Genomic DNA, 25,838 nt, shown 5'->3' with positions numbered 1-25,838 from the left:
ATGGGAGGCGGAGCCTCGCCTCGCCTCGCCCCGCCCCGCGCTGCGTGCCGGGAGGCCACCGGGCTGCCGCGGCGCGCGCCATGCTGACCTCGCGGACGTTCCTGAAGCGCACGCGGGCGGGCGCCGTGGTGAAGGTGGTGCGCGAGCACTACCTGCGCGAGGACATCCCCTGCGGCGCCGCCGCCTGCCGCCTCTGCGCCCCCCGCCCCGCCGGGCCCGGCCTCGGCCTGGAGGCGCAGCCCAGCGGCGCCGCCAGCAGCCTCTGCCCCGGGCCGCACTACCTCCTGCCCGACACCAACCTCCTCCTTCACCAGGTGAGCGGCTCCCGGCCACGGCCCCGGCAGGGGGCGGGCGCCGGGCGGAGGCTGTGCCTCAGCGGAGCCACGGGCCCGGGCGCCGGGGAGGGCCCGCCGCCTCCCTCTGGGCCCGGCCATGCGGAGCCGTAAGCCCTACTCCAGCCGTGATTAAATCCGTGCGGGTGTGAGGAACCCCGCTCCCCTGAGGCGTGGGGTTCAGGCATCGTTCCTGGAGGGGCGCGTTTAGCAGCGCGCTGTCGGGCTGGGGTCTTCCCCTTGTTACTTATTTGTGTCTGCTTGGTCCCTGAATGGGTGGTCTTTTCTTTCCCTGCCAGCTGTTGAGGAGGCCTTCAGCATCACCGAGTCTAGTCCGGTTTTAGACCATTTTCCGGTTTTAGGTTTTGCTGCCTGAACGGTAGGAATGGAGAACAGCATTTTTTTTGTTTGTTGTGGTCTGATACGGGTATGTAAAGTCAGGCAAGGAGAGTGAATAGACTCTGAAGCAGCGATGGGGATCTTCAGGTGGTCGCTGAATTTTCCTGTCAACCTGAATTTTCCTAAATACCTATTCTCTTTTTCAGAGAGTGTTGTAGGTTTAGGTTCTTCATAATGTGATGTGGAAATCATAATGTGATTTCAGGTAATGAATAGAGGCTGCAAAATCATCCCACGTACAACTCTAGAAGCATGGGATGAACTTTGCAGCCCATCACTAATTGTGCAAAGGCTTGAGTCTGGGCAGTGCAGACAGTAGAACTCTAGGCTGGGAGGCAGTGAATTCCCAAGCTCAATGCTTGACTTTTTTTTTTGATTGCATTTGAATACATCTGTAGAAAGTAAAATAGCCCCATGCACACATTGGAGACTGGAAATAATTCATGCTTCCTAACATGGATTATTTGGGAGAGGGGCACACAACACCACGTGTTTTAGCAGTTACCTGTCCCAAAAGCTGTAAGTAAGGATTTTGTTCCCAAAACAGCAAGTCAAGGGATGTTTTCAGGCTGTTACCCATGGACTTCTTGGTGTCTTTGGCAGAGTTTGTATATACATACTAGGGAGCATTGCGACAATGTGGCAGGGTACGCTGCCATGAACTGGAGCAGCAGGGATTAGGAAGTCTCGGTAACAGTAGTAAAAGGTTTTACCTAGCAACTGGAACAGGGTTGCAACAGTAAGACTTTGCCTGGTGATTCAGCTTGTGCATAGAATAATATTGGATTTCTTGCCCTGTGAACATGGCTCTAAATCTTTTAGGTCATCTAAACATCGAGTGCAGAGAAGCTTGGTCTGGCATTGCTTTTAATTCTTGTATCCATGCCCTCTAGAGCCTTATTCCTGTCGCTTTTTGGAGATGGGTGTGCACAGTTCGTTGCCACAAGTTTAGGAAATTCAGCTCACCTTCTTCTCCTGGTATGGATTTTTGGTGTGCATTTGTCTCTCTTGCACACCACGGCTGTCAGGAGTTGGCAAAGAAAAGGCTGAAAAATTTTTAACAGATTTCCTCAAAAAAGGGTCTGTGGAAAGGTGAAGAGCAGCTAACAGAATTCCAGTTGATTTGAATCTGCGGAAATTAAAATTGCAGTGTAACAGTGGGATTGTTTTTGGAGAACTTAAGCCTACACGTGCAGAGGCATGTGTCTGTGTTAGCTGTGTAACAGTGGTCAGGTACTATTTCATGGTTTGCATTGCTCACAAAGACATATGCCAGACAGCCTTTAAATTATGGTGGATTGCTGTCAGATTGTGCATAGATATATTTTGTTTATGAAGATTATAATTTACAAGAACCCATTTTATGTAAACAAAATTTCTAGTGTACACCTGGCCTTAAATTTGATTGGAGTCCTGCATACGTTGGGGCTGAATTTGGTGGAAGTCAGAATGAGTCCTTATCTTCAGCAAAATTCAGGCCACAAAGAGGCAGGAAAATCCTATTTGAACTTTTTGCCCACAAGCAGGAGGAAGCAGCTTAATATACTGTTCAGATTCCCAAAAGTGAGAGAAAAATGCAGTAGTAGTGCAACTTATTATTTGTGTTAGCTTTTTACGTATTGACCAAACAAGTATTTCAAGTCCTGTTATTGGATAGAATTAAACAACAATTTTGATTTATTTCCATTTTGTTCCTCAGATTGATATACTTGAAGATCCTGTTATTAAGAATGTCATTGTGCTACAGACAGTCTTACAAGAAGTTAGGAATCGGAGTGCACCAGTGTACAAGCGAATTAGGGACGTGATTGGAAACCCTGAAAAACATTTCTATTCTTTCACCAATGAACATCATCGGTAAGGTGTGGAATACTGTGTAATAAAGTTGTACTGATGTCCAGTAAAAGAAACTGTGAAATAGAAATGGAGCATGTGAACTAAGTAAAAAGAAAATTAGACTGAGGTGCATGGAACTGTATACTTCTAAGGAATCCTATTGGGAAATAGTTGTATGTTTCAGGAGCTTTTCTGTTTTATAATTAGTATAAGCATATATATTATGAAAGGGTGATTAGAACATTGAATGAAGTTTATAGACAAGACTAACCTGAGCAATTAAATAATGCTTTTCCATTTTAGTGTCCCTTTTTAAACATTAAAAAATCTGTTGGTTCGTGACAGAAAGCTCTAAGAAATGAAGATGCAATTAATTTGCCTTTATTTGTGCTCACAAGTAGTTTCCACTACTGCAGTATCATGGTTCTAGGAATCTTGAATGCATAGTCCTAGCATCTTGAATGCAGTCCTCTTCAACCGTCAATGAGAAGTTTGTATTAGAAATTAGCACTTGCTTGCTATTTTTCTTGACTCCTCTGTCTCCTGAGCCTTGTTCAGTGGCCTATAGAGTGTTACACATAGTATAAAAATTGGTACAGCAATGATTCGTTTGGCCTCATAATCTTGATCTTGTTGGTCTGAAAAATTTTTGTAAGTATGGATAGATGTTGGGATTTGTTTTGTTGTTTCCCCCCTTTTATTTATTTAGAGAAACATACATAGAGCAAGAGCAAGGAGAAACTTCTAATGACCGCAATGACAGAGCCATTCGGGTAGCAGTAAAATGGTACAATGAACACTTGAAGAAAATAGAGGATGAGGAGAAGATCCAAGTTATCTTTTTAACAAATGACAGAACTAATAAAGAGAAAGCTCTAGAGGAAGGGATAACTGCTTATACATGTAAGTGAAGAGTCATGTATGTTTAATTTATTGCTCAGATATACAATCTCATCAGTGTCTTCATACCTAAATCCTAATAATCCTAAATAATAAATTAATCCTAAATAAATTAATAATAAATAGTAATTAATAATAAATTAATCCTAAATAACCCTAAATCCTTCATACCTAAATCCTGTGCATCTCTTGCATAAATATTTATGTGTGTGCTTTTGTAGGTGAGGAGTATATAAAAAGCTTGATAGCTAATCCTGATCTTGTAGATCGTCTTGCTTGTGTATCTGACGAAGGGGTATGTTGTTATTTTCTTTTTATAAAATAAGTTAATCACAAATGGTTTGCAGTATATTATTGGACACCATATGTCAGGCTACTAGCATCAGTTTAGAAAATGAGGACTCTGGACTTTAGTACCATTTTGGCAATACAACTTTTTGACAACTGAAGAGAAAAAAGGAAATATTGCAGCTATTTTTACTGCTGTTTCTGTGCCTGTTAGTAGGTATCTAGTTATTTGTAAAAAGCCAGTTGCTTTAGATAACTGATGTGAAGATGAGACTAATAACAATTGGTTAAAGAAAGTATATTAATATTAGAAATAATGGAACCAAAATGAACACTACAGAAGTATATACTGCAAACCATTTAGGTCTTTGTTTTGTGTCTATTATTTGAAAGTTTATGTTAACTTGTTATTGATCAAAAGCATTTTCTATCAAAAGCTCTGATTTTTGTGGTCAGTTGACAAAAGTGCAGGCTGCAGCTTGAAGATGAGCTACATCCTCTTCTGTTTCCTTGTGCTTTGTGTTTATCAGAATCAAGACATATTTTCACATAAGACTGATACAGCTGAAAACTAACACCACCAAAAAATGGGAAGGTTAATTTCATCAGTTAGTTTTAACAGCATCGAGTGAGAATGTAAGAGTGGGAAGAAAGTAGAGGGCTCAGCTGATCTTCTCGGCGGTTACCTGTAGCTCATTCAGCTTAAACTAACTGTCCGACTGCTCCAAAGTTTAGTCACAGTAATATGTTTTCATAATATTCCATAGAGCTTACAGAATGTGCTTACACTGTGTGCTATACTCTTTACTACGTAGTACTATGCTAATATTTTCTTCACTAGATATACGTTTAGTCAGTATATCCAAATCAATGTGTAAGTGTATGTCACTTGTGCAGTATTTTTAAGTAATTGCAGGCAAACAGGGAAAGAAAAGGAGACCTTCCTAGAATTGTCATGTTTCTATGTTCTTTATGCTTTTTATGCTTCATTAGAAAAATTACTGCTTAATAGTAGTTTTTCATTGTTGTGCATATTCATACCTACACATAGTTACAATTTTGGAGTTTGCTAGCTTGAATGTCATGTTATTGAGCTTGCTGTTGGAATAATCATGACTACAAAAGACTGAAAATTTCCTTTTTCTTTTTTTTTTTTTTAAGAAGGAAATAGAAAGTGGAAAAATAATTTTCCCAGAACATATTCCTCTTAGCAAACTGCAGCAAGGAATAAAATCTGGTATTTACCTCCAAGGAACTTACAGGGCAAGCAGAGATAATTATCTTGAAGCTACTGTTTGGGTTCATGGAGATGCTGAAGAAAACAGAGAGGTGAGTTTTTCATTTTGACTTCATGCTGTGAACTTTAACGAGCCTCAGTAATGACTTAAAATGTAATTCTTTCATGGTGACGTATGTTGTTAAAAAGGAGCATTATCGTAACTTTTTATCTTCTGTGTTTTTCTGACTTTTTTGCTTTGTTTTTGTTTATTTGTATGGATATACACTACTGAAATGTCAACTATGCTCTTTTTGAAAAGAGAATAATGTGTTTAAAATTATACTTTGTGCTTTGATAAAATAAACCTCAATCTTAGTTGTTAATAGTTTTTCAATTGACTCGAATATAACACTTTTTTTTTTTTTAATTAGTTTGAAATATATGGTGAAAGACAGAGAAACTAGTTTGTAGAAGGATTTTCAGAAAAACCGTGGTGAGCCCTTGTGGGGTGCTCTCACTTTATTTCCCCCACTATTTTCATGTCTGGTGATGAGTTAGATGGGCTGTCTGCCTGCAGGGCTCTCTGTTGGTACAGTTGTACAGACACCATTTCCAAGCAGCAGCAGTTGTCTCCTCCCTCTCTATTTGTAGTGGCAGCTGGAGGTGCTTCTCTGGCTGTTTCTTTTATTCATATCTCCCAGTAGTCTGTGGAGTCCCCCTGCCCGCAAAAATCACAGAATCATAGAATCGTATAGGTTGGAAAAGACCTTTAAGATCGAGTCCAACCGTAAACCTAACACTACCAAGACCCCCACCATACCATGTCCATAAGCACCTCATCCAAATGTCTTTTAAGTACTTCCAGGGATGGCGACTCAACCACTTCCCTGGGCAGCCTGTTCCAATGCTTGATAACCCTTTCAGCGAAGTAAAATTTCCTAATATCCAGTCTAAACCTCCCCTGGTGCAACTTGAGGCCATTTCCTCTGGTCCTATCACTAGTTACCTGGGAGAAGAGACCGACCCCCCCCCCCTCTCTACAGCCTCCTTTCAGGTAGTTGTAGAGAGCAGTAAGGTCTCCCCTCAGCCTCCTTTTCTCCAGACTAAACAACCCCAGTTCCCTCATCCGCTCCTCGTAAGACTTCTGCTCTAGACCCTTCACCAGCTTCCTTGCCCTTCTCTGGTCACGCTCCAGCACCTCAATGTCTCTCTCTCTTGTAGTGAGGGGCCCAAAGCTGAACGCAGTATTTGAGGTGCGGCCTCACCAGTGCTGAGTACAGGGGGACGATCACTTCCCTAGTCCTGCTGGCCACACTATTTTTGATACAAGCCAGGATGCCATTGGCTTTCTTGGCCACCTGGGCACACTGCTGGCTCATATTCAGGCAGCTGTCAACCAACAAAGTAGGATTGTCTGATTTTAAAAAAAAAAAAAAGTCTGGGAAAACAAATTATTTTTATAGAGTCAATTGGAATCCTGAAATAATGTCATCAGTACTGAAAGAAACCTAGGCAGAGAAGAAAATGCCTCACAAACATGCCTTAAAATGTTCTTTAGAGTGCAGAGCCTGTTATACGTGGATACTCTTCTATACTGCTTTGATTTGGGTCTTCTGTTGCTATCATCATGAATATTTGCATTTTCATTTTTTGTTTTCTAAAAAATCCAGATAATTATACAGGGACTGAAACATCTAAACCGAGCAGTTCATGAAGATATTGTAGCTGTGGAGTTGTTGGCAAGAGATGAATGGGTGGCACCATCCTCAGTGGTCTTGCAGGATGATGGCCAGAATGAAGATGACATTGAAAATGAAGAGGAGAAAGAAAACATCGTATGAATTAAATAATTTTTTACTTGACTTATGTTAAGAGAGAGATGAAATCAGCAATACCCTGACAGTGTTATTAGGCTTTAGATTTTTACATCCTTTTTATACTGACTCCTAAAAGCTATTGTGAATATGGAAATTAAAAACTTAATTGTAGTCCTACAATTGCATTAAATACGTGAATATGTATAAAATAGATACTTTTTAATTTTTTGATTAATCCCAATCAGGAATTCCCCCATTACTTTGTTAAACTTAGTAAATCTAAGTTACTGAGTGGTAGTCGGGTAATAATGCAAAGCTATATACTGATGTGCAGATTAGGATTTGCTAGAATAGGAGCAGATGCTGTATCACGATGACAGTCAGCTTTTATAGGCAATGCATATGTTTGGAACGAGTTGTAAAATATTCTTTAGCTTCTTGCAGTAATTCTGCTTAATGTGCATGTGGTGCCAACACATGTATACCCTGTCCAACAAATATTTGCATTTCTTCAGAAACATGATCTTCCCACTGAGTTCCATGGGAATGTTTCTTTAATTACCGTGTTTAGAATTACTGGAGAATTTTCAAGCAACATAAAAGGGGTCCTAAAAATTATAATAATAGCTTGAAAAAGAAAGTGGAGATAGTTGTGGAGTAAGCAGAGACAGTGGAACAAGGTAATGTTTCTTCAGAGTCTTTTTCTGCTGTACTTTGTTTTTCTGAAACAGTGTCCATTAAAAAAAACCCACAACAAAGTAGTCATGTCACATACTAAAAATACTAAAAATCATGCAAAGCACAGGGAGGCATAGTTCTGTTCATGAAGTCATAATAGAATTTATGGCATTACAGTGACACAGAAGTTGTTACCACCAAGGTTTGAGCTACATGCTGTAGTCAAACATGTTAACATGAGTTCAGACAGTTTTGTGTTTTTAACCTCTGTGTTTTCTACCAGCTGAAGACTTCTGTGAACAAGGACATGCTGAGACCTACAGGAAAAGTAGTGGGCATTATAAAACGAAACTGGCGACCATTTTGTGGCATGCTTTCCAAATCACAGATCAAAGAGGTAAGGAAATAATCAAATTATTGTAAGTGCAGGGTTTTTTTTTTCCCTTTAATTAGAAATTATTTATTCCTTTTTCTGGCTGTTAATAGGCAAGGCGCCATTTGTTTACACCAGCTGATCGCAGAATTCCTCGCATTCGAATAGAAACAAGACAAGCAGAGACATTGGAAGGACAAAGAATAGTTGTTGCTATTGACGGTTGGCCCAGGAATTCCAGGTATCCTAATGTAAGTTTAAGTGTTTTCTTCTGAACTTTTATCTGTACGATTTTTATGTGTTTATCAGGTGAGATGTTTATTATGGTCTGCAACACTGAGTAACTTCAAAAAACGTTGACATGAATTTTAATTTCTTTGAGTGCCATTCTTTGATGGTGCAGATTAAGGAAGTCCTCAAATGATTTAGTTTGCTCTTACCCCAAAAAAACAGGTATGGGTTATCATACTTAAAAAGTTCGGTCCTCAGGTTCTGCAGTGAACATATATGTGCTAACAAAGGTGTTTTATTTAGACTAACTAGGGACTGCCTTGTTTTAGTCTGGGTTCCTAGAAATGTGAACCTTTTGCTGTGGCTTTGCTTGTCCACACACTGATCACCCTCCTGGCAAGTAGTTTCAAACACATTGGCCAAATTCAGTCAAATTTCCAGTGGGGCAGTTACAGATAATTAAGTTCTTAAAAGTTCTTTGTAAATAAACAGGAGGATATAAGCGATACTAAGGACTCTAGCTTCAATTTGTGTTGAACACTAACTAGGTTTTGAAGAGGCTTCTGTTGCCTTGTGTAGGAATGCAGAGCTTGTAATGAATGAGAGCACAGCTCTTGTTCTCACCCATGTTTAGAGAAATGAAAGAAACTTGGAATATGGAAGGAGTGTTAAGACAAAGACAGCATTACTGCAGATGATGAGAGACGTGAGAAAGGAAGTGGAGTTAACGTGGTGTTAGAGAGTGGGATGTGTGGCAGAACACAAACCCATAGAGAATTTAGACCTTATTAGTTTTGCTGCTTATGCAGCAATGTTTTTTTTTTCCTGCAAAACTGAATTGCTACATTTACAATTTTTGCACTCTTAAATGTGGAGAATTTAGTGCCATTCTAGGAAAAGAGGGGGAAATACAAAGTTCAGACTTACTGAATCAATTAAATGTTTGAAATTAAATTTCTCTTAAAGATGAGGAAGTTGACTGAAGAAGGAGAGATTACTCCTTCTGTGTAGTTTAATATACTAATAACCTATGAGATGATGGTCTAAAATACTTATTTTTGAGCAAATAATATTGCTGGATGTGCATGTGTTTATGTGTGTATATATATTTGTATGTATGTATATTGTTTCTCAGGGTCATTTTGTAAAGAACTTGGGAAGTGCTGGAGATAAAGAGACTGAGACAGAAGTTCTTTTGCTTGAACATGATGTCCCTCATCAGCCTTTTTCCCAGGGTGTCCTTAGTTTCTTACCAAAGATGCCATGGAGCATTACAGAACAGGTAATAATTTTTAAATTATTGTAATAATTACTATGTCTTCTCCTTTAAATCAAACTGTGACATTCCTGGATATCCCAGTGCACCAAAAATAGAGGAAAAATGTTGTCCAAAACCATTTTTGTCTTAGGGTGGACTTTCAGCCAGATTTCCTATGGAAACAAGGCCTCTGCAAGTTTTTGGATTTTGGGTAAAACTGTGTTTGTTAGGGATAGAAATTTTAAGATAAAAACCATATTACAGGTTTCATTAAAAAATAAAAATGTAAAAAACGATATTTTTGCAAAGGAGAGAGACTACAATTCAAATAATTGTAAGGTCATCCCTAAGAGTTTTTCATTTTACTAAATAGCTTTGTAACCAAATGTGACAGCCTATGTCATCGCTAAAATAATCTGAGGAGAGGAGACTTACATATATCCCGCTATACTCCAGTAAAGTAGTTAGAGAAAGAGAAATTGGTGTTTGAAGAATTGCTCGTTTTAAATGCTGTTACTGAATTTCAGGTTCTCCCCAGTAGCTTAAATATGGGAAATGGTTGCTTTAGAACGTATGGAAAATGTCATCAGGGAACAATTTGAGCACGATATGTTTTTGTTTTGGGCTGGGCTAGGTTTTTTTTGTTTTGTGTTGGGCTGGGCTGAGTGTTTTTGTTTGTGTATTTCTGTATTTTAATTTCTTTGATGTGGGCTACTTTTATTATAAGTTATTACCTACTCCTATTTCTTTTGAACATGGAAACTGAAGGAGGGATCTTTGTGTAAATTAACTGTCTAAAAGTGAGTTGTCTAGTCTAAGATACCGATCTGAGATCTTTTTGTAGCCCTCATACAAAGGTAGATACTTCCAAAGTGTGCAGTTCCTTTCAGCTGTCTAGACATCTAAGTCTTAGAAAGCTGAAGTTAGTTGAGAGCAATCATATCCTAAACAATTTGTCCAGCTGGACATCAGTCAAAATTTCACTTAAAAAATCTTGATTCCTGGTCCTGCTAATTCTGAGATCATAGAATCATAGAATGGTTTGGGTTGGAAGGGACCTTGAAGATCATCCCGTTCCAACCCCCCTGCCATGGGCATGGACATCTTCCACTAGACCAGGTTGCTCAAAGCCCCATCCAACCTGGCCTTGAACACTTCCAGGGATGGGGCATCCACAACTTCTCTGGCAACCTGTTCCAGTGCCTCACCACCCCCATAGTGAAGAATTTCTTCCTTATATCTCATCTAAATCTACCCGCTTTCAGTTTAAAGCCATTACCCTTTGTCCTATGACTACATTCCCTTGTAAAAAGTCCCTCTCCGGCTTTCTCATAGGCCCCCTTCAGGTACTGGAAGGCTGCTATAAGGTGTCCCCGGAGCCTTCTCTTCTCCAGGCTGAACAGCCCCAACTCTCTCAGCCTGTCTTCATAGGAGAGGTGCTCCATCGCTCTGATCATTTTTGTGGCCCTCCTCTGGACTTGCTCCAACAGCTCCATGTCCTTCTTATGTTGGGGGCCCCAGAGCTGGATGCAGTACTCCAGGTGGGGTCTCATGAGGGCAGAGTAGGGGGGCAGAATCACCTCCCTCAACCTGCTGGTCACACTTCTTTTGATGCAGCCCAGGATACAGTTGGGTTTCTGGGCTGAAAGCACACATTGCTGGGTCATGTTGAGCTTCTCATCAACCAACACCCCCAAGTCCTTCTCCTCAGGGCTGCTCTCAATCCATTCTCCACCCAGCCTGTATTTATGCTCGGGATTGTCCCGACCCATGTGCAGGACCTTGCACTTGGCCTTGTTGAACTTCATGAGGTTCGTACGGGCCCACCTCTCAAGCCTGTCCAGGCCCCTCTGGATGGCATCCCTTCCCTCCAGCATGTCGAATGCACTACAAAGCTTGGTGTCATTGGCAAACTCGCTGAGGGTGCCCTCAATCCCACTGTCCATGTCGCCGACAAAGATGGGAAGATCATGAAAAGATTGTGGTGTTATTGTTTTTCTTCCTGTTTGCTGTAAAACAGAAAATTTTTCAGTACTTGATCATCTTCTGTCTTAGTCTTCCTATCGCTGTAGTTTCTACATGTGTGTTTTGATGTTATAAATAAATATTCCTGCAAATCTTGTCCTAAGACAAAACACAAAGTTTTGTTGAAAATAGTTGGCTGCTTTGGAAAATCTTATGCAAAGTGCCTTTCTCAAATGATCATTTTCACTTTGATCTGGAAGATGTTCTTGAAAACAATTTTTTTTTTTTTTTTTTTTTACATTTCAGGATATGAAATGCAGGGAGGACTTAAGGCATCTGTATGTTTGTAGTGTTGATCCTCCTGGCTGTACAGATATTGATGATGCATTACATTGTAGAGAAGTAGAAAATGGAAATATAGAGGTATTGCTTCTTTTCTTCTTTTTTTTTTTTTTTTGATCAAGCCAGTCATTTATTTATTTACTTCTTCCTTTATTTTACAAACAGTGCATTAGTGGTAACAGTAAATGATGTGAGCAAAGCTCCAGATCTGTTGTAAAAGAAATAAATTGTGTTTGCACAACTCCGAGATGGTAATAAAGAAAGGGAGTTGATTTGCATTACATCAGTGTCAGACGTGGGAATTTAATGTCTAAATTCATCCTTCTTTCTGCTCATTTGGCATGGGAAATTAACATAGAATTTATTTCCTGCTTTAGCTAAGTATAAACATGGATATCTACAGCTAGGATAAGGAACTATCAGTAGAAAAAGTGAAGCTACTGCTGTAATGCCTAAGGAATGATTATTTTATTAAAAAAAAAAAGGCATTAAAAAGCTACAAACTTAACACCAGCTCTCTACCCCCTTATATCTGATTTAGTCAGGTTTTCTTCAGTACAAATTAAGTTGTAATTGTAATAGCAGAGTGTGCTAAAATGGAAAGTCTAGCAAACAGAAAAGCAAAAAACAAATTTGCAGTGAGCCTTGAAGAAAATGAAAGAGGTTATTTAAGCTCCCAGGCAAGAAGAGTTGCATTGGTAATGAGCGTAACTTTTCACTAAATGTATGCATGCCCTTGTTTTGCATAATTACTGCAACTATTCATTTTTTTAATATCAGTATGATAGGTTTTAACTATTCCTATTACTAAGTATAGGAGCTGCTGAAGGGAACTGGGAATGGGTAAATTGGGTGGTAAAGAAAAACTTGAGAAAGTTTATTCCACGTTGAGAACTATTTCTGTTTCATAAGATGTGTAATGTGGTGCTTGTTTTTTAGGTTGGTGTACATATTGCAGACGTCAGTCATTTTATTCGCCCGGGAAATGCTTTGGATGAGGAGTCGGCAAAAAGAGGAACAACAGTATATCTGTGTGAAAAAGTAATTGTTTTCTATATAAAAAGCTTTTTGTACAATTCAGTGGTTGGATTTTTCATTGCTTTCCTCTTTTAATTCTTGGGAGTAGAGACATTATTTCTAAGAGGGAAAAAAAAGTGGACTCCTTTGGGCTGCACTTAATTTGCCTAACACTATCAAAATGAAGGTGCTTTCTGTCATTCAGCCTGCACAGAATGAGGGAGAAATGTCGTCGTCCCCCCCCCCCCCCCCCCCCCGCCTTTTCCTCCCCCCCTTTCTTCCCCCTCCTTCCCCCCCCCCCCCCCCCCTTTTTTTTTTCAGTCCATTATCTGGAGAATATAACTTTCAACTCCTGTTTGAAGCATTAATGAAACTGGACTACTGTTTTAATATCGATCTGGAATTACAGAAGTGTCCTGGTTTTGCCTTTTCCATTGTTTTTTCTTGTGGTAGCTAAATCTCTATTGTTTCCTATGATTTGTATTCATTACAACTGTACAGTTAGTCTTGTTGATTTTAACTTGCTTCTCACAGACCACAATTTCTTTTCAGAAATAACTGTTACTAAAAAAATGATAATTAAAATGGACCTTGGAATTAATTTCCTCTAAAGTAGCTTATTTTTCTTTCAGAAATCTGAGCTTTCTTAGCAAAAAAAATAAAGTAATTATTATTTCCAAGCTTTTAGTATATTAAAAATCAGGAAATTAAAATACATACTTATAACTCGTCATTATTTTTATTCTTTATATTGCAGAGGATTGATATGGTTCCAGAGTTACTGAGTTCCAATTTATGCTCCCTGAGATCTAATGTGGACAGGTATATGTATATGATCCAGACTTCGATCCTGACAAGAAACTCCAGATGTTTATATGTGGATTTTAACAGATTTTCCCCCTTTCTCCCTCTCATAGGCTTGCATTTTCATGTATATGGGAGATGAACCATAAGGCTGAAATTCTGAAAACCAGATTTACGAAGAGTATTATTAATTCCAAGGTTAGTCACATAAATATTATACATCTGAAAAAAAGCTGGAGACCTTTTTATAAAAACTATGATCAACAGACTTGATAATAAAGTTTTCTTCTTTCTGTTTATTGATTTATATTTTCTTAGAATTAGAAAATTATGCTTAAATTCTAAAAATAAAGTAAATTATTCTGCCCTGTTCTTTTAAGCCTCTAAGGCTCCAATGTTTTTTTGTGCGGTTACTTTGTTATGATATTTAATTTTAAAAGTGTAAGTGTATTGAGATATATATTGGGCATGGTTAGTATATACCAGCTAGTCAAAATTTTCAGTTAAATTCAGTGGACTCTGGAGGTGTTTAATGTATTTCTGAAAATTAGACTTCTAATATATAAAATAGATCTGTGATCAGCATAAAAAACCACTGGAAATGCCTGGTATTTCTTAATATCTTGCATAGATCTGTCCTGTTTGTCCATTATTCTTTGAGAATGACATGCATTTAGTTGTTTAATGTAAAGCTTCTTTCTATTATTGTGAACCAACTTTGACAGCAAACTGCAGTTTCTGCAAGACAGAACTATGTTTTTCTTTTCAGTATTCAATTATGTATCATGATGTCTCTTTTTTTTTTTTTTAACGTCTTCAAGGCTTCTCTTACATATGCCGAAGCACAGATGAGAATTGATTCAGCAACTATGAATGATGATATTACTACCAGCCTACGTGGACTAAACAAATTAGCAAAAATTCTGAAGAAGAAAAGAATTGATAATGGGTAAACCGTGCAGTGTCCCTGTTACCTTTTTTCCTGTTTCTTTTCTGGCTGTCAGACTGTATAATGGTCCTCTGTGTCCATTTTTCCAGTGAAAATCTTTTGAAAGAGATGTATTTTGCCATTTCGATTTGCATAAAAATGCCTATCTTCGTTTCCCCAAAAATACAAACTTGGGATGTTAACTTTTCCTTCACAAGATCAATCAATATGGGTCTCTTACAGTCATTATAAAAACACAACCAGAGGAGTAGCATTTGAAATTTTAGGAGCTAATATTGATGTGTGTCAGCATCATAATTTAGGCTAATTTGAACATTAATTTCACAATTGTATTTTTAATTTCTGCTAATTTTTTAAAAATTTATTCTAATTTTAAGTTACAGTTTCATGATAAACTCAGATGTTGTGTACAGGCCTGCAGCTCAGCTGCTGTTTCTGCTTTACTGTAATCCGTTAATACCACTTACTCTCTTGCAGAGCCTTGACACTTTCCTCACCAGAAGTTCGTTTCCACATGGACAGTGAAACTCATGATCCTATTGATCTGCAGACTAAGGAGCTCAAGTATGCGTTTTATTTTCTTCAATTAGTTAATTCAGGGCAGGGATGGAATTAAAGGCATGTTTAAGTAGCAACATTTACTTAATAGTGTACAAAGTTCATATAATAGCAGAGGACACTCATGGAATCATAGAATGATTTGGGTTGGAAGAGATCTTAAAGACCATCTAGTGCAAAGTCTCCTGCCATGGGCAGGGACATCTTTCACTAGATCAGGTTGCTCAAAGCCCTGTCCAACCTGACCTTGAACACTTCCAATGATGGGGCATCCGCAGCTTCTCTGGGCAAGCTGATCCTAGGAAAGAGAATTCCTCTGTATTTTTCTGCTCTGTTTATGAAGCAAGTTTTGAACTGTATACTTCATGTATGAACTTAAGTCTTTACTATGGATTTAATGGAGCACTAAGGTCCAAACTCTCTACATCCCACTGGCTTCTCTGGGATGCTCTTCTACTGGTATTAACAAAGGAGAGAAAGCAGAACTTGGAGTTACGGATTACTGAAACTTTAAGAGCAACATAGCAGTTATTGCACATGTGCAGAGTGATACAGACAATCTTACTGAGGAGTTCTAGAAATGGAGCTACTGATTCAATTTCTGAAGCTAGATACTTACTTTCTCTCCTACTACTACTTAGTTTCTGTGCTAAAATCTACACTTAGATATGTATACCGTCACGACTTTATGGTGTGCAACATGGTGCTTTCGAACTTCATATACACAATATTTGAACAGTATTCTTAGAAAGAAATGAAGAGGCTTATCTGTTGGTCTTCTTGGACATTTTAAAGAGCATTTTTCTTTAATATAATTTGTTACTTTAGAATATTTTATGTTTTTTTCTTCTGAGTCAGTATTTGAGACTTAGTAAATAATTGTTATGCTTTTAGTCTTAAAAATGTTTGCCTAATTGTATAAATGTTCAAAACCACTAGTTACTGTTATATAATATTGTTAGGATGGTGGAATGTTTCTTCATTAGGCACTCAAAGTAAATATATAATTTAATGCTTTTCTAACAATACAAAATATTTTATGTTGATAGAGAAACCAATTCCATGGTTGAAGAGTTCATGTTGCTTGCCAATGTCTCTGTAGCACAAAAAATTTACGATGAGTTCCCAGAGTTTGCCTTGCTCCGGAAACATCCTGCTCCTCCCCCATCAAATTATGACATCCTTGTGAAGGCAGCAAAGTCCCAGGCAAGTTTTCACCATGCTAATTAAGTGAATTAATTATAAAAAGCTGTGTTTTCTCTCTGGTTGGCCACTTATCGAAGAATAAGGGTTGGAAAGCAGTATTTTGAAAGTGTATCAGCTACACTTTAAAATTGCTGGTACTTGTAGCAAGGTATCTGTACCTCTAGGTGAAAGGAAAACTTCTACTTTTTAAAAACCCTTTCTTAGGTAAAGAAAGCAAATCACTCTTTAAGTCTTTTGTATTGTAACTCTTGTGTGCTGTGAATGTTTCTCCTTTCCAAGCCACACGTGATTTTTAAGCCAGTTTTTGGCTTTGGATCACATACGTTAATTGATGTACTTAAAAGTTGGTCAGTCACATCAAATAACATGTCTCTCTCAAACTCAGGAAGTAAGAAAATGTGTTCCTATGTGTTTATAGTTTCTATCCTCTCCATAGATCAGCTAGAAGTTAATGTAGCCTGAGACAAGCCTGATTCAATTAACAAGTCTGAACTGAAAAATGATTTTTCCAGTTTCAGGATCTTTTATTTGAGCTAAACTTTTAAGGTTAACTTTCTAGACATTGTGATGTGCCTTCATATTTCCTTTCCCTTCAAGTCCGTCCCCCCTGCCTTTTTTTTCCTAGGGGCAAGAGAGAAGCTCCCAAATCTATCAGTGTAAGATTAATAGATGAGGCCAAACCCAGCCCATTTCATTTTCCGCTGCTATGAAACTGGAATAATGATAATGATTTCATTTGTACTCTGAATATTATTTTTGAAGTACCATTTTATTTGGAAAGCTAAATTCCTGTGCATAGACAAATGTTCTTTTAATAAACTAAAGTGACTTTTCAATACTGTCAGAACCATCACAATTGGGTATTAATATGCTATATTTTGTTACACTTTTTTAATAAATGTGCAATTATTTTACCATAAAACAAGCATGATTTGATCTCTAGATCATACTTTGTTGTCAGTGGTGTACATGAAGGAAAGAACATTCAGCTGATCTTGTGATGAAACTGACTTTGTGTGACTGGAAATTAAAAATGCATTATTTATTTTCACGCTACCTGAATTTTTATCAGGGAACACTGGCAAACAGGGAACAAACTTAGTGTCATATAGTACTAGTTTTACAAATCACTTTTCCAACTATAAGTTCTCATAATTTTGTGGAGGACATACAAGAAGGTTGATTACTGCTTACATTGTGCTTGGATGAGAATCTTTGTGTGGTTTAAATACTTTTTTTTTCTTTTGGTGTTTTGGGAGGGGTGTTGTTTTTTGGGTTTTTTTGCATATCCCCTTTGATTTATTGAACAAAGGGATGGAAAAATCAAACCAAAGGAAATAAAAAAAACTTGTTAATACTAGCATAAAGTGTTTCTTAGTTCTGAATGGATGTCTTTCCTGAATTCCTAGGCTACTGACTTAGCTTTTCATTGTTTGCATAGAGCACTAGTAATAATGAGGGAGGGATCTGTACATGAGTGGATTTTTTTTTTTTTTTTAATAGTGGCATTACATTAAGTTGATATTAGGTGTGGTACCTGTGCCAGTTGTTAAGATCAGCATGGATGTAGCTGTTATATTTCTGCTTATACGCTGTTAATGTTTGCTAGTAATACCTGACCTTTTTTAATTTTTTTTTCCCCTCCTTCCAGAATTTGGAAATTAAGACAGATTCAGCAAAGGCTTTAGCTGAATCGTTAGACAAAGCTGAGTCTCCTGCATTCCCCTATCTGAATACACTGTTGCGAATTTTGACCACTCGCTGCATGATGCAAGCTGTTTATTTCTGCTCTGGAATGGATAATGATTTTCGTCACTATGGTTTAGCCTCGCCTATTTATACCCACTTTACGTCACCCATTAGAAGGTACTTGTATTTTATGAAAGCTTCGGAGAACAAAAAGAAGTGATTTATTTGTGAAGAAATTCTATTTTAAATTGTGGTGTTGTCCATTTAAAACAAAATACTGTTTCTGTTCAGCTTTAGATTTCAATTGAAACAGCAGTGTTTTTACATGGTGATCCATCTTCATGGAAGCTCCTAGGTTCGCTGTCTACAACTGCTAAGGTCTAATAAAATTTTTTAGAAAGGCTTCTAACTTTTTTAAAAAGACTCATAAAAATAAGAGAAATACATCCCTAATGCATATCTCTGGCATAGAAATGCACTTCAGGATCAGTTAGCCAGTTATAAGTCAACCAGAGACTGAGGCAGAGTTTGGCCAGTAATTTTTCAGGTGGGAGACATGTTTAAATTTTGAGGAGACTGTATTTTAATATATAAAAACATTGCGAATTTGAAACTTGCTACTCTAGCTGTTGCATTGTAATGAAATCGTACATCCTGGAAAAATGAGTTTCTTTTTTTTTTTCTTTTAACCAAGAAGTGTCTAAGTTTTGAGGAAAATAATTGTCGTATTTTGCTCCTTAGAAACATTTCAAGTGAAATCTCTTACAGGTGGATTAAAATTCCTCTGCATTTGTGTGGATAATTTGTGGAGCTTCTGGGAGTCCTAATAGTAAATTTTAGTTGCTAACAGATGTGTTAAAGAGTTCCTGGCTGAAGTTCTAATAAAAGTTATGTACCAAGAAGTTCAAGTGTGATTATGCTTTGCAGATCAGTGGCATTGAAATACCATTCTACACTAAATTTGTCTAGTTCATGGGAAAGGGAGGAGGGAGCGGCTTAAGCTGCTGTGTAACATCATTCTTTAGTCCAAAAATAAAACGTTGTTTCTTCTTTGTAAACATTCAACAATACAGGCTTTATTGGTAGAATATAGTAAAGAATTTATCTTAGACAGTACAGTTCATTCTGGCTCTGCAGAGTGTGTCTTTGGTCAACAAAGGAGAGTGGTCTTGAATTAATACAGGGAGTTATAAGCAGACTGTCATTATTACAAAAACTTTTTGATCTATAAGATTTATAAAAACAAAATTATATTCAGACACTTTTTTTAATTAAAAAAGTATGTTTTAATATGTCATTGATCATTTAATCTTATCTATTGCAGGTATGCTGACATTATAGTACATCGGCTTTTGGCAGTGGCCATAGGAGCAGACAGTACTTACCCAGAACTTACAGATAAACATAAGCTAGCAGATATGTGTAAAAATCTCAATTATCGACATAAAATGGCTCAATATGCACAAAGAGCGTCTGTTGCATTCCATACACAGGTAAGTAGTTCTGAGATGTGAGGATTAACTATGGACAATTCATCTTGATTTTACAGGAAGGGAGGGAATGTTGAGTTGTGCGTTGTAGAGCAAAACCAAGCAAGTCTGCAGGAATGATTAAGAATGAGGGCTGCTTCTTTGAGGAAAAGCTTCAACATTGCGTTGCTGGTTCTGAAAAATTTAGAATAATGGCATCTTGAGGATTCTTTTTACTTTGTGTTTTTTATAAATATGATGAATGCATAATACTACAGTAATGTTATACACAGTTTATGCTGTGTATAACATTACATTTTTTCATCTGCTTTCAATATATGGTGTGTAAGTATAGATTTGTATTTGAATGGTTTTATTTTTTTAAGCCAGTATATTTGTAATCCAAAAGAGAATGCTCTAGTGCTTTTTTTTTTTCTCATTCATGTATTTTACTTCTGTTACAGCTGTTCTTCAAAAGCAAAGGAGTAGTGAATGAAGATGCATATATATTATTTGTAAGAAAAAATGCAGTTGTGGTTCTGATTCCCAAGTATGGGTTAGAAGGAACAGTCTTCTTTGAAGAAAAAGGTAAACCAACACCAAGACTGGATTACAACAATGAGGTATGTTTTATAAGGTTTGTTCTTAGACACCTTTATTTTTTTCATTTGGTAAGTGAGCAGAATGACTAAAATCTATTCTAGTTGGATCTGGAAGGGTAAGAGAGGCTTTTCTAAATGCAAGTTTATTAATCTGTAGCAGTAGTGCCACTATGGTCTTTATAAGTCTAAATAAACAGGTTCTGACAGTAATTGGTTTCTGTAATAGATACTACTAATACCTAATTATCTGAATAAATACTGCAAAAATGTGTATACCACGTATGACAGCACTCCGAAGATTCAGGACAGTAATTTGTGTTCATTTTTATTGACACGTAATATTAAAAATTTCCTACAAAAATACTTACTTGTATAAAAACGTAAGACATGGTAAGCAGTGAGTATTTATACAAAATTTGAACTTTCAGGTACCATCACTTACTGTGGAAGACACAACGTTACGTGTGTTTGATAAAGTTAAAGTGAACATTATGTTAGATGCTTCCAACATTCAACATCAGAAAATTCGGATGGTGTTGGTAGAACCAAAGGTAAGGCACAAGATTTGTGATTCATGGAATCATATTACTCTTCGGCTATCTTAAAAAATCAGCATATGGTAAAATTGAAATTTAACCCAGAAGAAAAAAATCACTTAGCAGCAGATTGTAGTAATTGCTTCATATCTGCTCTCAGTAAAACACAGCTCTGCTTTCACTGGCAGTTGAAAAGAGTAAAGGGCTCTAAATTAAATTTCCCTTCTCGGCCCATCAGGGATATTTCCACTGATGGGAAAGCTGATGATTTGCTGAAGTAATATCTTTTGAATTTCATGGTTCTGTAATCAAATCTCCCCTTTGAAAATCTGCCAAAACTCAGTAGGATCTTCTTTTTGCTCCAGTAAATTACAGTGTAACTGTGATGGGTGGCTCAGAAGGAAACTCTGTATAATTGCTGGCTGTAAATGGCTGTCCTTTCTTACAACTTCCACAATATAAAAATTCTCTCTTGATAATGTTGTGAGAACTGTAATGTCCTAATAACTGTGTCTCTGGTCTTAAGACTTTTCAATTCTAGCTTCTTAGTGCATCTGGGACACTGGGGTTTTCACCTGGTGTCACACCTCAGGCCTGCTGAGTATTTTGCATGTCATTAAAAGATTGTGTCCTTCTGTTCAGTTACATGTGACTTTTTTGGTAGGCAGATGGTTGCAGTAATTGAGTATCCATAATCATGAAGGAAAAGGAAAACCCAAAATAAGCAAAGAGGTCCTTGTGTTTATACAGTCAAACATGATTATTTCTTTTCCTGAGAAATCATCTGTTTCCAAACACATGTAAATATTCTGGTCTTTGAGCTCTTGTATTAGCTTGAGTTGAAGGCAATCCTCATGATTTTAAAAAGTGGGGGCAGATAATGAAATTTGTAGTAGAAAGAAACCTTGCATCCTGCTGTGGATTCATATGCTGAGCTGCCCACTGCTTGTGCTCACCAACTAGTGTTTGTCAGAGCTGCTGTTGTGGGCAAACTCAGGAACACTCCTGTTGCAATGACTCCAGTCCCCAAGGGACACACTTTGTTCATTGAAAATAGACACAAAGTAAGGCTAATGCAAGCTGATCCACCCCCCCCCTTCTACTTCTTGTACTAATTTCTGTGAAGGTCCTTGCTCTACAACAAAGCCAATACTATAATTTTAGCTGATCCCTTCCTTGATACAGGAATGGCCATACTGGTTAATCCAAAATACTGTCACCATAAACATCAGTCGCTAGTCCTCCTTCCTGGTAAGGAACGAGTGTAGGAGTAAGATACACGTACAGTGATCATTCCCTTTGTGTCCTTTCAAGGCTTCCAGCAATTTACAACTTAACTACTGTCTCACCCAGAGATACACATCTTAGTTCAGTAGATAGAGTCTTGTTCTGTGAATTTGTTTAATCACTTTTTTTCCCCAGCTTACACTTCTGACTCCCACAGTATCTTATACCAGCGAGTTCCACAGCTCACCACGTATGAAAAAGGACTTAACCTTTCATTTGTTTCAAGCGTGATGCCTAATACCATTACTTGATGACATACTGTATTTCCTACACTATGAAAAATAGTCTTTTATTCCTATTTACTATTCCCACGCCACTCAATTCTATATACTATTATCCACTATGTTAGCTCCTGCTTTTCTGGAAACTATTTGGTATCTTTCATCTTCCTCATCACCTGTATGGTTTTGTAGTTCTGTTATATGATTTTTTTTGAGCTGGGAGGAACAGAAGCGCATGATTCTGAATGTGAGCACACCATAGATCCATCCAGGATCACATACATACAGGATTTTCTGTGTTGTATGGTGTTATGTGGAAACACTTTGCATCCTCTTTCATTCCTTCTAGTACCAAGACCAGTTTTAAGCAATGAGTTTATACACACCAACAGTTGCCAGCTGACAGTTTTACACTTGCTTTTAGAACTCTTTGATGGACAGTGTCTTGTCCTGGCACTGTTAGTATTCCTCTTACCCAGTTTGTTCTAAACTTTTTTTTTTTTTTATGATGGTAATTAATTTGTAAGTTTTCTTGATGTTGGTCTTAATTTTCTTGAGTGCTTCAAATACACTTTGATTACCTGTTGTTCACACCTGCTTTAGGCTTTTATTATTATCAAGCTATCCATTCATGGAGGAACAAGGAAGAATTCCCTGCCTCTCACGTACTTAGAGAATTTTTATTACTCTTCCTCAGTCTTTTGGGCTTGCCTGTTTATTTTAACTTAATTTTGCACTTATTTCTTCTTTATTCGGATGGCATTTTCACTTCTTAAAGGATGTCTGTTGACTTGTAATACTAATCACTCTACTGACTTTTTTTAACTGTTCTCTTGAAATTCTATTTGTAAATGGCATATTCATACTCCAAGTCTTCTTTTAAATTCCATCTCACCCCTGAAAGCATTTTACCTTTTTGCAACCCCTGCTAATAAAATCTTAATTAAATTCCTTATTATTGCTGATGTAATGCATTTTAAGGTTTGGGCTTTTTTTCCTTCTACCATGGTGATGCATTTTGAGTAAGTACACTGAAATCAGTATTACAGGGATGGTTCTGTGGGTAACCTCTTAAGCAGGTCCTCGGGGAAGAGTTGCTTCTCCCTTGTTACGGGTTCTCTGACTAGTTGCTCCAAGAAACAGGCCTTTATGGCACCTAGAAACCTAGACTCTGTCTTGAGCCTTCTTGTGACATTTACTCATTGAAGGTAATTTATTGTTACCATGTTACCTGTGCTCACAGCCTCTCCACTACTCCTTAGCATGTCATAATTGTTGCCATCCTAACTAGCTGACCAAAACCATAGCCTTCAGCTTATGGTGGTGGGTTTAATTCCAGCATAGGAGCCTGTGTTACTCTAATGCAATTAAATGACTCTTCTGCTGGTGTATGCTGTTGTCACTTTCACATAATTTACAACCTGGTATTAAAGTCCTAGTGATCAGCTTCCTTGCATCAAGCTTCTGAAGCGCCTGTTACCTTCTCCCATCAGACACTACAGTTTGCGCATAGACTCAAGTGTAGAGGAGCATACGCGTGTCTGGTCTTGGTCCAATGGTTTTATGAACCCTACTTAAATGAACTGTATTTCATCGTAGACTGCTTCACTCTTCTCTGCTTGAATGCTACTCCTTTCCATATTCTCAAAGAAAGCATAGCCTACTTCTTGATCACCTCTTTCCTTGAGGATAAGTCATTCTCTGTAAGCATACAGGCTTTTCTTTATTCTTGTTCTTTGCTTTAGAAAAAGTCCGTTTGTTTTCCATTTATTTCAACAGTTTTTCCAGTTTCTACCAAAGAGAAATGCCTTTTTGCTATGCAGTGGCCTGAGCCTGACGAGGCCTCTGCTTGATAAGAGCAGCACTTCAGAAGACACCGCAGTGGTGATTTTTTTAAAAGCAAAATGAAAATTGTTAGGTTTAAGACCCCTTTTCACCTTTCATTCATACCCCCTGCCTTACCAGCATTTGCTGAGGCATTGCAAACAACTGAGAAGGTGGCACGTATAATCTGCTGCAAAAGGAACTGCTGGCAACTTAGTCAGGAGGGGTGCTGCTGCTTGTATTTCCCTCATCTTTTTCCAGCTTTTACTTCAGTTGAGCGTTCCAGCTGTGATTGTTATACAATGGTAGACCCTTTTTTAGATGACTACTCTAGTATTTTCTGATGTTGATACAGTGTTTTGTAAGAGGTCTGTACAAGTAAACTCAAGTTTTATCAGGATCGTAACAAGCTGAAATTGAGTTAAAAATGTTCTGACTTGTAATTCTTTTCTTACTGTAGATACCAGGAAATGATGTGCCTGCAACTCTGTCTACAGAGATAAGCAGCAAGAATGAACCAGAGAAAAAGAAAAAGAAGATACAAAAATAGCTGGATATAAAAGTTAATAGGAAATCACACATGAATTATTTGTATTTACATATTTTTCCCTATGGGCAAAGTGCTAGAAACAGATTTTGTTTACTTTTAAACACACATTTTAATGGTTTGTAAAACTGTCTTTTTTAAAAAACTTTTTATGAATATATGTATGCAGGAGAACAATTGTTTTAAAACCAAGTATGTCTACAGTTTTGTCTTGTGGGTGAAAATAAAGGCTTCTGCAAAGTGAAGGAATAGTTGCAATTTTTTTTTTTAACAGCCTTAAGGCCATTCAGTCAGTCTCTTCAGTCCTCAGTGCATTCTCTTTAACACCTCCAAACTGAAAGAAGTAATTGTGCTAGTTACTGGTCTTAAGTGCTAACAGAATTTACTCTTGAAAGATAAATTCCACATATTACACTTCCTTCTGGGAAAGTTCTCTCTCAGACCAGACTAGCTATGTGTATATATGCACACGGTACGCAGATGGAGAGAGAAACCATACGAAAGTGCCTCAGTCTTTGTTCTAGACCTTAAAGCAATTTAAAATCATTACTTAACCTCTGATGAACTGCCTTAAAAAAAGGATGGAAACCATCAATTATATTTGTGTTACACGAAAATCCACAAGTAACAAGTTTTGCGGTGATAAGTGTAGCTTGTGCTGCCAACATGCTGGCAAGTTAGAATTTAGTAGTTAGAATTCTCAAAAAAACCCAAACATCTTGTGCCTTGAACTGCGTTATTACAGTCAAGCTACATCACCTGGCTACGTAGTCATAACATATGTTTTGTGTGCTCCTAGACTCAGTGCTGAACTCCCACCACAGGGACCAGGGAGACCAAGCTTTCTTTGAGGTGGTAGCTATTGAATTCTGCAAGTTCATTTTAGTAAAACTATCCTCCAAAGTGCCTGGGAGTATAGTAGTTTTCATAGACCAGTTCTGCTGATGCCAATTCCTAGCTCTCAAAGCCAAGACACTGCAATTCCACATACTAGAGGTGGTCCTCAGCGATCTTTGAAGAGTCACAGCTCACAAACTTCTATACTAGTCATGCCTCAGTGGTTTCCTTGGGTGATCAGCGCATCACAGTTGATCAATATGTGGTTGTCACTTGGCCTTATTCACTCAGCTCCCTGTATGCTGTCATTGTAAAGGACTGGATCAGATTTATAAAGTACATATTTATAAAAGGCATCAAAAGGAGACAATTAACATGTTTAACTGATTGCAATAGAAAAAACCACACCCAATAACAAAACGTTTTAATCCTGTCACCACAATTCTAAAAGGCTTATTTGGAAACTTAAAAAATAAAACTTAGTTTCAAGACAGATGTGCAGAGCACTGGATCTATAACTGGTACTGCACTTTTAATTCAGCACCATATATTAGAGTAACTGAAACCCTTTTTTAACTGTATGAGAGCAAAAGCTTGCCTGGTCTGCTTCCTCTGCTCCCCAATGCCCCCCACCCAAACAATATACACATACAT

At 37.8% G+C, this 25,838-nt stretch overlaps 1 protein-coding gene across 2 annotated transcripts; it reads left to right on the top strand.

Annotated features, from left to right (window-relative positions):
* The first annotated feature begins 22 nt into the window (after nt 1–22).
* On the top strand, nt 23–24,592 carry DIS3 (DIS3 exosome endoribonuclease and 3''-5'' exoribonuclease). Of its 2 annotated transcripts, none has more exons than XM_075527247.1 (21): nt 23–314; nt 2,431–2,588; nt 3,277–3,470; nt 3,689–3,762; nt 4,920–5,084; nt 6,645–6,809; nt 7,753–7,866; nt 7,956–8,093; nt 9,209–9,355; nt 11,603–11,719; nt 12,578–12,679; nt 13,413–13,477; nt 13,573–13,657; nt 14,281–14,408; nt 14,886–14,972; nt 16,016–16,172; nt 17,824–18,038; nt 19,186–19,354; nt 19,795–19,953; nt 20,361–20,483; nt 24,261–24,592. In XM_075527247.1, exons 1-21 carry the CDS (start codon nt 81–83, stop codon nt 24,348–24,350), a joined length of 2,886 nt encoding a protein of 961 aa, XP_075383362.1. In that variant the 5' UTR covers nt 23–80; the 3' UTR covers nt 24,351–24,592. The 2 variants fall into 2 exon arrangements, with proteins under 2 accessions (XP_075383362.1, XP_075383370.1); XM_075527255.1 differs by having other exon boundaries at nt 55–314; nt 4,917–5,084.
* The last annotated feature ends 1,246 nt before the right edge of the window (nt 24,593–25,838 follow it).

This window comes from Mycteria americana, chromosome 1 (assembly GCF_035582795.1).
Source record: "Mycteria americana isolate JAX WOST 10 ecotype Jacksonville Zoo and Gardens chromosome 1, USCA_MyAme_1.0, whole genome shotgun sequence".
Classification (NCBI taxonomy): domain Eukaryota; kingdom Metazoa; phylum Chordata; class Aves; order Ciconiiformes; family Ciconiidae; genus Mycteria; species Mycteria americana.
The sequence above is the reverse complement of the archived record's forward strand: the minus strand, read 5'-3'. Positions and strand labels throughout refer to the sequence as shown.

Excerpts from the sequence above, each read along its gene's own strand:
- DIS3 (XM_075527255.1), top strand. The coding sequence starts at position 81 with ATGCTGACCTCGCGGACGTTCCTGAAGCGCACGCGGGCGGGCGCCGTG. Across the intron at positions 11,720-12,577 it reads TAGAAAATGGAAATATAGAG|GTTGGTGTACATATTGCAGA; the intron begins GTATTGCTTCTT and ends CTTGTTTTTTAG. Across the intron at positions 13,478-13,572 it reads CTGAGATCTAATGTGGACAG|GCTTGCATTTTCATGTATAT; the intron begins GTATATGTATAT and ends TCCCTCTCATAG.